Source organism: Mastacembelus armatus, chromosome 17 (assembly GCF_900324485.2).
Source record: "Mastacembelus armatus chromosome 17, fMasArm1.2, whole genome shotgun sequence".
Lineage (NCBI taxonomy): Eukaryota > Metazoa > Chordata > Actinopteri > Synbranchiformes > Mastacembelidae > Mastacembelus > Mastacembelus armatus.
This window is the reverse complement of record NC_046649.1, coordinates 20,130,936-20,146,051: the sequence shown is the minus strand read 5'-3', so window position 1 is coordinate 20,146,051 and position 15,116 is coordinate 20,130,936. Positions and strand designations below refer to the sequence as shown.

Here is a 15,116-nt window from a genome sequence, read left to right as displayed (position 1 = left end):
ATTTAACAAAGTCACTGTCACTGTTTTGGGGATTTCTATATTTTTAAGCCTGTTAAGCTTTAATCAGGCACAGCTGAGAAAGAAATAAGTGAAAATCTGTAGTCATTTTATACATTTTCCCAGGTGTGAAAGTTTAAGAATGTAAAGCAGGCTGCTGTTACAAAAGTGATCATTCAATTTCCTCTGGATAAATAAAGGTTTATGATGTAAATTATGATGTATATGATGTATACCCCAAGCCTACAAAATTGGTTTCACAGGATTAACCCCTTTTAAAACTGAGGCCCTGAGGCAAAGATTATTTAGAAAAGTGTGAACTCTCACCCTCCAGCCAACTTCCTCCATTTCTAGGATGCCTGCTTTGCTTATCTTTTATAAATCCAAAAGTGACCGTTGTGCAACTAGTTACATAAATCACGTTTTCTTTAATGCCCAGCCAGCCTCATTAATGAGATCTTGTTCTCTTGCAAACATAATGTCCTAACCCGAAATATACAACACCTGTGGGTATTTCTACACGCAGAAACTGTCCAAATGTATTTTGTAACTCCAGAACCTATGATTTATTCAATTTATTTTCCCTCTCAAACTCATAAAATCTCTTGTGATTTACATCGAATAAAAAGCAGAGTAATGATTGCAAAACAGCTCTCGGACATACCTTTAAATGGGTGATGCTAATTCTATGCAGCCCAGTGACCATTTTGCTAGTGACACGACAGGAAGTCCCTGATCAAAAATAATGCCAAGAAAAATGGATGCCACTTATTTAATATTTTGTATCTGACAATGAGGGGCTCTTGTGTTTACTTTCTATAAAGAACACATGTACTGGATTAAAATAAGAGATTACATATTGCTCTCTCACTAACTGTCCTAGTTATTTGTCAGAATGTCAAAGCCAGTCATCTTTAAACTTAACACTAACAGAGTATCACTTAACAAATATCCTGCCCATGTTAACAAACAGTTGTCCTACTACACATCCTACAGATGCAGAGCGATGGCAGCATCATTTAGAGTTGACTTACGTGCACCTGATGAATGTAAGTCTACGATTCATTATCCTTTTAGCTCTGGTTTTGGTCTCTACTAAGATCTGTCTACTATGTTCAGCAGCTGGTCATTAGGTTTGTTTGGTTTGGTGTCCTGCTGTGTTTAGTGGGTTAATATCAGCTTTCTTTGCTGGGAAAACAACATTGATGAGACCTGTGATTGTGAACCAAAGCAAAACCTGCATGGGCAGCTGAACCAAAACAAGCAGCACGTAAACACTCTGCAGCAGTGAGGGGAGCCCTTTCATATTACACATTCTTCTTGTTATATAAAAATATTGCTCAGTTGAGCTTTAAAATCAGCAGTGAATGTCTTTTCTTTGTTCACACTCACAGTAATTTTCCACTCTTCATAAAACATTTGAAGACATGTAAACGTTTGGTTTTACTCGTAAAAAATAGAGCTTTTCCCAGAGATATAGAGTTGACACGGACCTGATGAACTGACGACTCCAATTATCTGCTGTGCACATGTTGCACCAAGACTATTTTTTACATTATAAAACAATGAGATACTGTATACTTCTGGAAAACTAAGCTTAGATTAAATTGTATAAATAATATTGTTCTAGAGACACCGATGCAAATTCAGCTACAGAATTCAATGTTTACATGAGTCTGTGGAGCTGCTGATCCAGTCTGACGCCTTTTTAAAACCAGTAAGGATTATTTAGTAGGAATGGGATTAGGAAACTGAATTTTGTCTGTATATTCGTATCTCTTATTTCAAAAAGGATCTTTTTCCCATGTTTCAGTTGAACCAAGAAGCACAAAAAGTTTGTAATTCAAGAAGCAAAGTGCTTATTGTTGAGACAAGTACACATTTGCTTGTCCTGAAACACCACAGCTGTGTTTAGCTAACCTCAGAAAGTGAGTCTTTAAAAGACACCACATGAGATGAGCCTGCTATTTTATAAAGTTTGCTGGCTCGGTTGAGGCTTTGTGGGACACTTTTCTTAGTTTTACCGTCTGACTCTTCTTTCTGGATTAGGACCAAAGTGGCTTGTGAAAAGACACTGCTAAAAAAAAAAAAAACCCACTATATTTGCAGCTAGATTTATGGCACAGTTGGCGTTGACATGCAGATAGTGTGATGCTGTTTTAATGAATTTGATGTTTTGTTTGCATCTGAAATCCCACAGTTTGCCCTCAAAACTCTAATATTGGTTTAGCTCTTGAAGCCAACAGGTACTAGGTTGCAATTATCATATTTCAAACATACCAAGCCACTTCTGCTGCGCTATTATCATTGATCTGGTTCAGCCTGTGGACACACAGACATATCACAGTCTCTCTAATTAAGATTCAACCACAGCTCCCATGACTGGTCTGCTACATGACTCTAGTGGGGGGAACTCCAGCGATTTACGGGAAGAATCATAAAACTGTAAACCAGACTATACCAGGAAACTATGGGCATGAACCTACACTTAGTGACTCCTTTGTCAGCTAATATAACTACAGAAGTGAACTTACTCATCCTCTTAGCCGTGTCAGTTTCTGGCTCATAAAATAATCTGTATAAAAATCCTATTGAATCTTTCACATGACTAATTACAAGAGGCAGGCACCTGGTTGTAAATTAGAGCAATATCTGGCAGAGAACAGTGGAAATCATATCTTTTCCAATAAACACTTAAAGGATTTTTCACAGTAGTGCTACTGTATATGTGACTGAGGTGCAGGAACTGCAGTTTGACCCACAGCTTTCCCACATCACTAGTTAGCAATACACTAGGTTACAATATGGTACATCACTCTCTGTTAACAAGCATCTGGAGCAGGTCCCAGGCTATGGGCTGCAACACAACACCTAGCTGTTTGCTGCAAGTGTGGCCTTAATGCCTGTATCAAGGAACAGCCCCGGCTGTTACAGCAGCTCAAAGGAAACCAAACGCACACTCGCTGCAGTGTCACACTCAGATGTGTTTGATTGAAGCCTGCTGACAAGGGGCTCGGATGCTGTTTGTTGTCAGCGTCGCCTGTGGCTTGAAGTGCGGGAATAACATTTAGAGGTGACATATTCTGGGTTTTGGGTTACAACCCTTCAAAAGGCATGGCGAGTTTCCACACCAGCTGAGTTATAGCAACATCACAATAAATCTATCCAGTCATTTTGGCCAATTCAGCAGCAGTGACGGACTACAACTAACTACTCACATACCCCTTGGATTTTACACATAAAGAGTCTGTACAGGTTTTGGGAAGTAATAGTACATGTGTAAAAAGGTTGTATGAAGCTTCTGAGCTTCCATAGTAAACTATGTGCAATTTGTCGTCTAGGGCTGAAGACTAAAAGTGACAAAATGTAAAAAAAAAAATCTGTGAGTGTGGTGTTATCTGACCTCTGTAGCCCACTACTCAGCTATATTTGAGGCTAAATGCCTAAGGCTACATTAGCTGCTGTAAGTATAACATAACTGTAAGTCTCTTCGATGCAGACAACTAAAGAGATTAACGGGTAACACAGGAGCTCGGTTTTTGACATGGAACAATAACACTTTTTTAATGTCTCTCATGAGCCTGAATATATTTAATGTTAAATCTGTAACATTCTCTTTTAATTATAATTTTGATGTACTTTTACTTCAGTATTTCCATTTTATGCCATTTTCAACTTCTGCTTTATTACATTTCATGCACTGATTTGACAGGCCCAGATTAAGATTTTCCAAAAATAAACAGTCATATACAATAAGTTCATAACTTTTAGTCTTGATACTGGAACATTTTAATAGTTTTTACTTAACACTTTTACTCAGGGCTTTGAATGCAGGGCTTTACCTGAGAAGTATTATTGTATTTCTGTGTGAAGAGCCAAGTACTGTAGCTGCATGTATAGCTGTACTGTGATCTGTTTTAGAAAGTGTGTTGTATTCATAATTTTCGCCTTTTAAAGTGACTCATCTGGGTTTGGTTTTTGTCTCCCACAGAGCACCATGACTGGCCACGTTTGGAACAAATAACAGAAGATTACGCTTGTGGAAGATGCCAGCAGCTGCAGATCAATCTGATTCAATTACATCTGAGTACTGAAAGATGCCGTAGATGATTTTACCTCTGATGGATTAATAAAGTTGGTCCAGCACAGTCATCCTCAGAGATTTTACTGAAGCAGTCTCTTGGTGGAAGTCAAGAGACTGGGGGCCAGGATGTGGCCCCCCGACCTTGGACCTCCAGACGTCCAGCTGACTCTTCCTGGTTTTGGAAGTGTGTTTGAAGATGCTGAGGACCTTCAGGCCCCACTGTCTTCTGGTGGCTTCTGTCAGTCGTCAGTCCATTCAGGAGGTCTGTGCTGTCTTCCAAGGACTTCACTGTCCCTGTCCTCGCTGGGGCGAGACCTCACCTCCTTACTCAACTGTAAGACTAATGGATCTCACATAGATAAGACAATGGAGGACTTTGCCACCACAGCACACACAGACCCTAAAAGCAGCACCCAAAGGTTCGGTTGTTACCCTTTATCTTACGTGCTCACCAGCTGTGCTCCTTCTTTCTGCACCCCCTCTTCCTCTCTCTCTTCTACCTCCTCTTCGTCATCTTTATTTTTTGCCTCTTCCTTGCCTCTTTCTGATGCCAACAACAAAACATCTCAGCAGCGACAAAAGCTGCAAGAAGAGTATCACTCCATAAAACAGGAGCCTGCAGATGATTTCTCGCCATGTAAGAGGGAACCATTTCAAATGAACAGCCATCAGGGGGAGCTGTTCCATGTAGGCCAGCCCCTTCCAGGCCACGATTGTCAGGACAGCACTCAGACGCCCCTGCACTCCCCCAGACTTAACAGACCCACAGGACAGGACACTGTAGTGGTCCAACAGGAGCAGCCCTGCCACTGGATCGACTGCAGTGCCACTTACAACAGTCAGGAGGAGCTGGTGAGGCACATCGAGAAGGTCCACATCGACCAGCGTAAAGGGGAGGAGTTTGCATGTTTCTGGGCTGGCTGCGTGCGCCGCCACAAACCCTTCAATGCTCGCTACAAGCTGCTCATCCACATGAGGGTTCACTCTGGAGAAAAACCCAATAAATGCATGGTGAGTCAGTCTGCTTTTGTACAGTTGGTCGCAAGAAGCAGGTTTTTGGACGAATAAACATCCAGTAAAACAGCCCAAATGCATCTATCAGCACTCATGCTCTTTATACCTAAAACAGCTGACTGATTGCTTAATGACTCCAGGGTGTAGTACAGATAAATCCTTCCCTCCTATAGAAGTTACAGTGTGTTCCATCGAGAAAACTCCTTGTGAAACGTACAGGCAGTGTTCAAAGGATGAGAAACTCTAAACTCTGAAAGTCAAAATAAATACAACAAAATAACAAGCAATTTGACAAAGCCAAGAAGCCTGCGCCAGAAAAAGACAAAACCAGACCACATTAGGTCCAAGTTTAGACACTGACTGTGATGTTTCTTCATTAACCATCACAGCAGTGTAGCGTCACCTTCCTTCGCTTCTATCATGAGTCATTTTCTGAAACACCTGTTGTGGCACGTCTGTCCCATGATGTGACTCCTCAGTTTGGAGCCAAATCCCTGTCCCTGAGTGTGAGTAACTCTCTCTGTGATTCCCCAGTGACTCCACCACTGTCATCAACCTGGGACTCTGGCTAATAATAATTCATTCAGAGGTTTTCACTCAGGGACGCACTTCATACTTGAGTTAATTAAAACGATCTAATTTCCTGTTGGCTGTGTACAGTCACCAGCAAATGTATTAATAAGTTTAAATCAACACAAAAGCACAAAATGGTCATTAGTCACACCTGAGCTACATGAATAACGTCATTTCATTTTCATAAAGCGCTCAGGCCAAAACATGTAAATAAAGTCATTCCTGGTGCTGCAATGGAAAAGTGAATGTCCCACATGAATGTAGTCAGTGTTTGTTAATGAACTCAGCCTTGAGTCTCCGATTAGACAGGTGTTATTCAGGCTGTAAACACGAGCTCCCAAAATGATTTTTAAATCCACCGTGGTAGAGTCGCCACTCATAATTTCAGGTCCTGGAATGACATTAATATGTGGCTTCATTTAAAGTCTCTTCTTACTGTCAACAAACCCCATGAAAGACCAAAACCAACAATGATCCCAGTGACGAGTTTTGTCTGTGTAGCCAAACCTGATACTGTATCTCAGGCCTCTGCCACACAGCTCCACTGCTCCAAAACGAGTAAAAACACATCACTGCACTGACTGAACATGGGCACTGTGGTTTGGTTTGAGCACCTTTTCTCCATGCAGTGGTCCAGAGAAGCAGAGGTTTATATGTGACAAACCCTCTGGAGCAGCTGAAGGAACTCTGAGTCTTATCCATCGGTAAAGGAAGCCATAAGGTGACGTTATTACAGATTAAACAGCCAACAGGTGGAGGTCACAGTGGACGGATGGGTCGACAAAAAACACAGTGCATTGCTGTTTCTAGCTGACACTCCACGGCTCCACTGTTTTTTTTAAATCACAACCACAATCATCCCTTAACCTTAACCAAAAGTTTATTATCACCACGCTGAAGCTCCTCTGACCTTGACAGAGCAGTATTTTAACTCACACCGCAACTTAACTAAGCACTTATTTTAACACACACCATCATCTTTCCCCAGACTTATCCAGGACACATACAGATTTAACCGATTTGAAACTGATTTGTACATTGATTTCTAAGACATCAGAGCAGAAATGTGTTGGTACTGAGGGCAAACTACGTATTTTGACCTTTTATTATGAGGACTTGTTGATATTGTCCTACAGCTAAAAATATTAACTAAATGCACATTAATCCAAAGCTGAAAATAGACCCTAAAAATGTCGTTTAGTCCTGTTTATGTAACGTTTCCTCAAATCTGCAGTGTCCTGATTTCTTTGTGAAAAAATCTCAGCCTATTAAAAGATGAATGTATTTGTGGTTAAGTGTTTTAAAGCTTTACGTCCTCCGGGACCAATGAACTTGAGGCTGAGTGCAGAAACACTGACTTTGTTGGGTTTGGTGTTTTCGTGGGATTTGTTGACATCGAATATAGACTGTTGCCAGCCTAATCCGTGTAGCATGATATGAAGAAAAACATTCAAAAATCAAATTATTAAAATGGGAAACATTTAAACAAGTGATGAATCACAGGATCATTGGATAAATCTAATTTTTAAGATGGTCAGATTCAGAATTAATACAGTTTATTGGGACTGATATTCATTTTTTCCTCTAAAGTAAAAATAATGAAAACATTATTTTGGTAATAGAGAGTTTGAGAAGACGCTGTATATGCTGTCATGCTGAAGAAATATAAAAACTACAACTAGAGCTTAAATAACGCTCTGCTTCACCTCTGTCAAAGGTTTTAGAAATCTGTTTCCATTTAGCAGGGTCCAGTTTCTTGATTTTTTTTTTTAATAGGTTTTTAGCTGCAGTAGCAAAGAGCGAATGTTCATTTTCTCAAATAACTCAAAGTGTATCTTTGTTAGTGTCCTCACCGCCCCATTGACAGAAAACTGCAACATGATGAAGTTAAATGTGATGCAGAAGTTTTTCCAGAGTTTTCCTCAAAAGTCGCTCAGTCTTCGTTTGGAGATTTCAGTCTGTGCTTTTTGACTGTTGCTTTTACTTTTTCTGCTGACGTGATTTTAATCAATCAGCATGATGTAGTGCTTTTTCGTGCAGAGACGTGTTAAACTAAATGAGGTGACTGACATTTACTGACTCATTAGTGAGACCTAATAAAACCCAGGAATGAGTATTAGGTAGAAAGACCATTTCCATGTTTCCCTCTGGAATAGTTTTGAAAGGATAAAACACATTTTATTGTTGTATTTTGGTATAGAAAGATTGTTTGTCCTTTTTAAAAAAGGAAGCCATAGCTGATATTAATTAACCTTTAACAAACACAATGGTTTGCCTTTGTTTTCTCTTGTCTCTTGTTCTTTTTGAGCAGACATTTCTTTCCATCTAACAAATAAATGGATAAATGTGATCATTTTCATGTTGATCATCAGAAAATTCACTATGTGTTAGAATCTGTTAAAGTGAATTCGGAGAGTTTTGTTTGTGGGAAAAGAAAAATCTCTTCTGTGATTGTCTAAACCACCTGTGGCCTCGTGTTAGTGCTGCAGGAGGTTTAAAACCAATGTGGAGACATTTTTCCATTTAAAGTTTGTCTGTTCCTGTCAGATATGACAACATGGTCAATTTAAAGTCCAAGAGATTTGAGATTGAATGTGACAGAGTTTCTGTGAGGTTATAACGTTTTGTTTTATGGCCTACAGTGTGTTTGGCCTGAGATGCTGATATTTACTTATAGTTTGGGTTTTGTCCAACAGAAATGCTTTTACCAGAACCAACCACAGCTTCTGTGTGTGGGTGTGGTTTTAATCATAATTGCTTTTACCTGAAGTTGGTGGTTTAATTCCCATTGGATCAGACTTCATCTGTGATGTGAAAATGTGTTTTCATTTTCTTTTATTATATGTTACAGGCCAACAAGGTTTGAAGGCACAGAAAGAATTTGCATGTGATTTGTATAGGAGGATAAAAGCTTTTATTCCTCCTGGTCAACAGAAATATGATCAAATGGACATAAAGGCAAATACCTGAGAGTGAGAAACTTATACTAACTTATATTAATCTGAATTAGTTAGTCCATCTGTTAAAGAGTATTAAAGTCTTTATTTATTCTGCAGAATTATGCAGAAAACTCATTTTAATGCTACTGTGACACAGAACTGGTTTAAACTTGTGTCTTGACGTGTGTTTTTAAACATGATTATGCCAAAAAAAATACAACAGGTGAGTCAAAACAACTCACATTGTATTTGTACATTGTTTATGCCTCTCTAACTTCAGGTAACTCATTTAGACTTTTCAGGTGTATAATTATAAATGATTCAGAAGATTTACACATTATTTTTGAACTTGTGCACAAAACAGGTGGTGTCTGGTGCATTAAAGACATACTTTATATTTTATCACATTCTTACTCTCAGCTCTTTGCTTTTAGTATTTCACGCCTCATTCACTTAGAGGTATTGTACACTGGCCACTTTATTAGGTACCGTACACCTGTGCAGCCTGACACAACATCTCAGATGTTCTGTTTATTGGCTGCATTGTCAGAAATTTGGCATTATAAAAGGAAACTTTATGAATTGGATTGTATTAGATTATAAAGACTGAGTGTATTTAATATTTCTTGCCGAAACATGCAAGCAAGCTCAGCTTAATAATAATTCTAATAATAATATGGCCCATATTCAGTGTGTGCACATTAGGTAAGAAATCTTAGTTGCTTTAGACAAAACTCTAAACCTGCGTTAATGGTGTTTGCATGTTCTCTCCATGTCTGTGTAGGTTTTCTCCAGCTTCCTCACACAGTTTAACAGATGCAGTTTAGTTTGATTGGCTATAGATGTTAATGTGAGCATGAATGTTACTCGACAGATAATGGATATATGGGGTAACCCTGTGAAATGGTGCATGTCTTATGTTGTAGTGAGACTGTTTATGTTTCCCTTGTTAGTTTGAGGGCTGCTCCAAGGCGTTCTCCAGGCTGGAGAACCTGAAGATCCACCTGAGGAGCCACACAGGAGAGAAACCGTACATCTGCCAGCACCCTGGCTGCCTCAAGGCCTTCAGCAACTCCAGTGACCGAGCCAAACACCAGCGCACTCACCTGGACACAGTCAGTGAACACACAACCATCCATGGTGCCCGTGTCTGGCATAATTTTGCAGAGATAGCTCAAGCTACACACTTTCTCTGTCATTTAGGGAAACCAATGACACATCATTTATTCAAGTATACTACACATCATCCTTAGAGTGAAACTACAGACAAAAGTAACCTTTTGTCCCCTTTCAGATGTTACGTCATTGCAATAATGTGAGAGGACTTTTACATCTTGTTTTCTTGTCAGAACAAACCTCCAGATCACATTCACTCAGTCTGTCAGATTCAGGCTGCAGCTTGTGCAGCAGCACAAGCTAAAACATCCTCAGAGAGAAATAAAGTGCACAGTACTGACCTTAGTAGGAGAACTATAATAAATATATCACGTAATTTACATCTTTAATGGACAAAGAAAATGAAATCCTTTAAATAAACTGTGAAATACTGTGAATGATTTAGGTTTTTAGCGCTTGAAGAGATTCTCAAATTTCAGTTTTCATTCATGCCAGTGGTAACTTAACGTTTTGTTATTCTACGCATTTGCACTGTCAAATTTCATAGAACAGCCAGATGAATTTAGGTGAAACTGATGTGAGATGTTATCAGGGGGCTTAGTGAAGTGGGGGCAGTTCCCTCACTCTCACAATGGTCATAAATTAAGGCTTTGACTGCAAAATAAGTTATGAAATCCACCTCTGATGCAGCCTGTGAGAGAACAGAAAACAGGCAGCTTTGTCGAAATCCAAACTTTTTATCTCGCCACAGCTCCCCTGGGTGCCCTGGGTGCCCTGCGTGCCAGAAAACATACCAGTATTGTAGACTGTTGCCTAAATGTTGCCTTTAATGTCCATTAGTGGAGAGGACAATTATTCAGATATGCTACTTACAATGCTGAGGTACTTTTACTTTGAGTATTTTGATTTTACGCCACTTTCTTTCTGCTGCCCTTCATTTCAAAAGAAAGTATTGTATTTCTTTATCCCACCACATTTATTTAACAGCTCTGAAAATGAGTGAATTTGAGTATAAAATCCAATGTTTTATTGCAAATTCACAACTATTATTCAAAGTACCCACCTGAGCCTGCAATTACTGTTTCTCACGTATAAGTATAGTCTTAGAAAATGTGATTAAAGAAGGATTCAGATCCTTTACTTGAGTATAAGTACAAATACAATAGTCACTGAAATTGTCATGTGCTGAAGTATAGTACTTGAGTAAATGTACTTGCTTACTTTTGTTAATTGACTTTAATACCTCTAATAATTTAACACTGTATGGTTTAAGTCAAAGATTGTGTGTATGGCTTTTTTGTATTGTGGTACTGCAGTTATTATTAAGTAAAGTGCTACCACTGCTCTTCACAAAGTCATTAGAAATATTTCAAAAAGCTACCTAAACAGACAGATGAAGTAGCTGAGTGGTTAGCACTGTTGCCTCACAGCAAGAAGGTTCCTGGTTCGAACCCATCAGGGTCCTTTCTGTGTGGAGTCTGCATGTTCTCCCTGTGCTTGTGTGGGTTTTCTCCAGGTACTCTGGTTTCCTCCCACAGTCCAAAAACATGTATGTCAGGTTGATTGGTGACTCTAAATTGCCCATAGGAGTGAGTGTGAGTGTGTGAGGTTGTTTGTCTCTATGTGGCCCTGTGATGGACTGGTGACCTGTCCAGGGTGTACCCCTGCCTTTCACCCACCCCAGAGAGAGCTGGGATAGGCTCCAGCAGATCCCTGTGACCCTAAATAGGAATAAGGGGTATAGATGATGGATGAAGTCAGTATTTGAAAAAGTGCTGATCCTGCAGATTAAAAACAAATAAACTGCGCTTTATTGGCTAAACTATTTAGTTAAGATATACAGTAGTTTCAAGATAAAAATGGTGCAGTTAACACGTAAAATAACTTTAATTTAAAGTGCCACTGCTCCTCTCTTTCCTCCTCTTTCTGCATTCTTTTGGGTTGTGAAACTGCATACCTGCTGTGGATTTATTCTAAAAACCACAGTTATTTTTACTCCTGCTGACAAGCAATGAGGATTTAGCAGTAATTCAGCAAATCAGATCTCTTATTACACGGATGAGATGGAGCTGTACCATTGCACTGCAGTGTTATTACAACAAGAGGGAAAAGTTATTTTCTCCTTTTTGTGGTTTCAGGCAGGCTAATAGTGGCTTTGCAGTTGCGTCACAAATCAAGAATCAGACACATCTGGCGCCATCACAGAGGCCCAGTGGAAGATCGTCTGAATGTAAATAATTACTGAATATAGTGTAACAACCAGCCAGAAAACACTGGTGTCAATAACAAGTTATTTAGGTTTGACTAAGTAACACTGTGTTGTGTTACTACTGTTATGAATAATAGTGTATTAAGGGAGATTTGTTTCTAAAATGAGATCTGTCTCTTTAGAAAGCTTCTGTGTTTATAGGTCACATCAGTGGAAATGAGGTAAAAAACAAGTTCTGCTGTTTTTCTGAGGAGCCCTGCAGACACAGAATCACACAGATTTACATCACGTGTATATTCATTTGTCTCTGTCGTAACTCCACCTGTTGACATGGATTCATCGTGAACTCCTATAACATCAGAAAGCACTTAGCTTAAAAGTCAAACCTGTCTCTGAGGGAATATTTTTAGAAATAATTTCATAACACTGTGATATTGCCCAATGCCAGTGTTCCCAGTAGGGAATTACTTGACCTGATGTCAGATCTATGTCAGAGTAACACAACAATGCAATGTACACAAAAGAAGTGGTCGGTAGATGTTTTGTACAAAACAAAGCTATTTAATGTAGAAAGTACCCTCACACAGAATTTGAACTCTAATGTATTTACAGTAGAGCCTCTCTGATAAATAGGTGCTGTGATATAAATAGCTGAGCTATTTGCAGATAAATCACTATCAGTGTTTCTAACCATCAATAAATGACAATTTAAAAGAAACCTGGACTCTGATTAACTCCTATGCTAACAGCTAATTTGTCTTTGATTTAATAAACAGCAGGTTCATTGGTTCTTAAAGCTTAAAGCTGCTGCATTGTCCACTATGAACTGTATGTTGTTGTGTTTAACTTCAGCTTAAACACAAATGATTAAACCAAATACTCTACATGTGTTTTCATGAACTCGCTCCACCTGGTTAAACATCAGTAATGAAAAAAGGGAAAAATCTGGGAGGAATTACTGTAGATTCATGTACATGGGCTCATGGTAAAATGGTGCAATGCAGGCAACACAGCCAGCAACACATCCTTTTCTTTTACTGCTTTTAAAAACAGGTTAAACACAGCTTTTAAATAGATTCTTCTCCATATGTGAAAATATGTTCTTTCTCTGATTGGGCAAACTTTGTTGTCCTAACTCTTTTCTCTCCTCCTCTCCTGAAGCCTCCAGACGGAAGGTAAATATACTCAACTCTCAGCTGAGGAGCATTTTATGTTTCATGTCCTTCCTTTCATTGTTGTCAGGCTTAGTGGACACATTAATAACAGTTATCCTAAATGTTTGTGCTTATTAGACACACAACTACTGTAAAGATTAGTACACCTGCTGTCCATCTGGGTGTTGCTCTCCCAAACTATTTTGAAAATGTGACATTTTTTTAATCTGACAAAGTTTTGACATTGTACGTCTTTGTAATATGTGTAATATGTGTTCTGTATATAGAACCATTTTATAAACCATGATCTTAAAAGTCTGATACTGAAAATAATGCTCAGTACGTCGTGTTTTTCTCTGCTTGTTTTTTTTTTTCCTGGTACATTTCTTCTTGTCAAGCTTGTTGTGCAGTGCCTAAAATAAAGTTCAGAAAGTATCATAGCAGAAACACAGTATCATTGAGAAATGAGAAATGTAGTATATCAGTGCATGAAGTACTGAAATCGAAGTAGGCAAGGCTGGTGGAGAGTTGATCCCAGAGTATAACTTGATGAAAGAGTCCCAGTAATTTACTAGGATTGTATTTTCTTTGCCATTCTTTGTGTCTTCTCTCACCTCTTGTTGTTGTGGTTTGATCACAGAAGCCGTACGCCTGTCAGATCCCGGGCTGCACCAAACGCTACACCGACCCCAGCTCGCTAAGGAAACACGTCAAAGCTCATTCAGCCAAAGGTCTTCAGGAGAGGGACGTCAAGGTACCAGCAGCAGTCATGTTTCTCTACATTGGACTTTGAGCTCAGAGCTGAATTTAATTGCTATTCTGATCGCCTGCATTAGCAGCACACATCTTTAATAAAACCTCTCTGTGTCTCTAGTTTGTGTTATGATTATGTTAGATTAGATTAGATTAGATTAGATTAGATTAGATTAGATTAGATTAGATTAGATTAGATTAGATGTGGATGAGCAGCAGCAGTAAAATAAACTATTTCATTTTTCTAAGGCAAATTTCAGGGCGTTTATAAGATTTTATTGCACAAGGGGCTGATGTTAAACAAAGATTCACATCTGGACTTTAAAGACAATGAAGCATTTTCTGCTAAATTTCTTTATTCTCGGATTGTTGTGTCATTTTCCTCCTTAACCTCAGCTGCTGAGAATTTCTATATAATTTGCAGTAAAATTGTATTTTGACAAAACAGGATGTTATTTTTTAATACGTCTTAAAAACATTCGCACTTAGTGCATCAGGTCTGGGCTAAAGATGGACATAGTTTTTTGTTCCATATGTTAGCTAAATATATCCTTAATTAAGGTTACACTACAACCATGCAACAATGACAAAGTATTTTGACTAATTGCCAGTAACTTTGGCAATTTTCAAATTTCTAGGTCACTTTTAGAGGGAAATGTGCACCACAATGGACTCAACTAGATTCACTAAAATATCCCATTATCATCAGTCAATATCAAATATAGCCTAAAATGTTATTACATTTAGTGTGGCAGTGTTATAGTTATAAATCTACTCCAGGTGAAAATGTATGAGTGAGATAATATGACAAGAGAAGGAGGAAATGTATTAGTGCAGGTTAAGTTAGAAAGATTAGAGCCTTTATAAAAGAAAGATGAAGAGAAAAGAGACTCAGAATGTGAACAAAACATTTTTCTCTAGGAAAAAAGAAAAACCTGCAAAGTAAAACAGCAATTTTCTGTTTAGTTCAGCCTGGATTCACATCAGATGAACTTCCAAATCCAATCCAGTGTAAAGTGTCTGTCCAGTTCACTAACCTTTAACCTTAAAGCTGAAAAAGACATTGTTCCTCTAAAATGTTTTTTTTTACAAAGACACATGTGTGACCTCAGAGAAATGCTCAGTGCATGTAGGTAACACACTGTCTCTCCATGAAGAGGCTGAGAGCAGCAGCAGGAAGAGAAAGCATGTTTATGATTCAGTAGGATGAATACAACAAAACAAAGTATTACACTCACTCCCTGGAAGTCAGAATAGGGAGCCTATTGTTCAGAGTT

The 15,116-nt window shown here is 38.7% G+C and overlaps 1 protein-coding gene across 1 annotated transcript in view; it reads left to right on the top strand.

Annotated features, from left to right (window-relative positions):
* glis1a (GLIS family zinc finger 1a) overlaps nucleotides 1-15,116 on the top strand; it is a 35,774-nt gene that overhangs the window by 12,279 nt on the left and 8,379 nt on the right. The window contains exons 2-4 of the mRNA XM_026312644.1: nucleotides 3,989-5,092; nucleotides 9,561-9,722; nucleotides 13,727-13,840. Of these exons, the coding sequence (XP_026168429.1) occupies nucleotides 4,208-5,092; nucleotides 9,561-9,722; nucleotides 13,727-13,840 (1,161 nt within the window). The 5' untranslated portion in view covers nucleotides 3,989-4,207. The remainder of the gene's footprint in view (nucleotides 1-3,988; nucleotides 5,093-9,560; nucleotides 9,723-13,726; nucleotides 13,841-15,116) is intronic.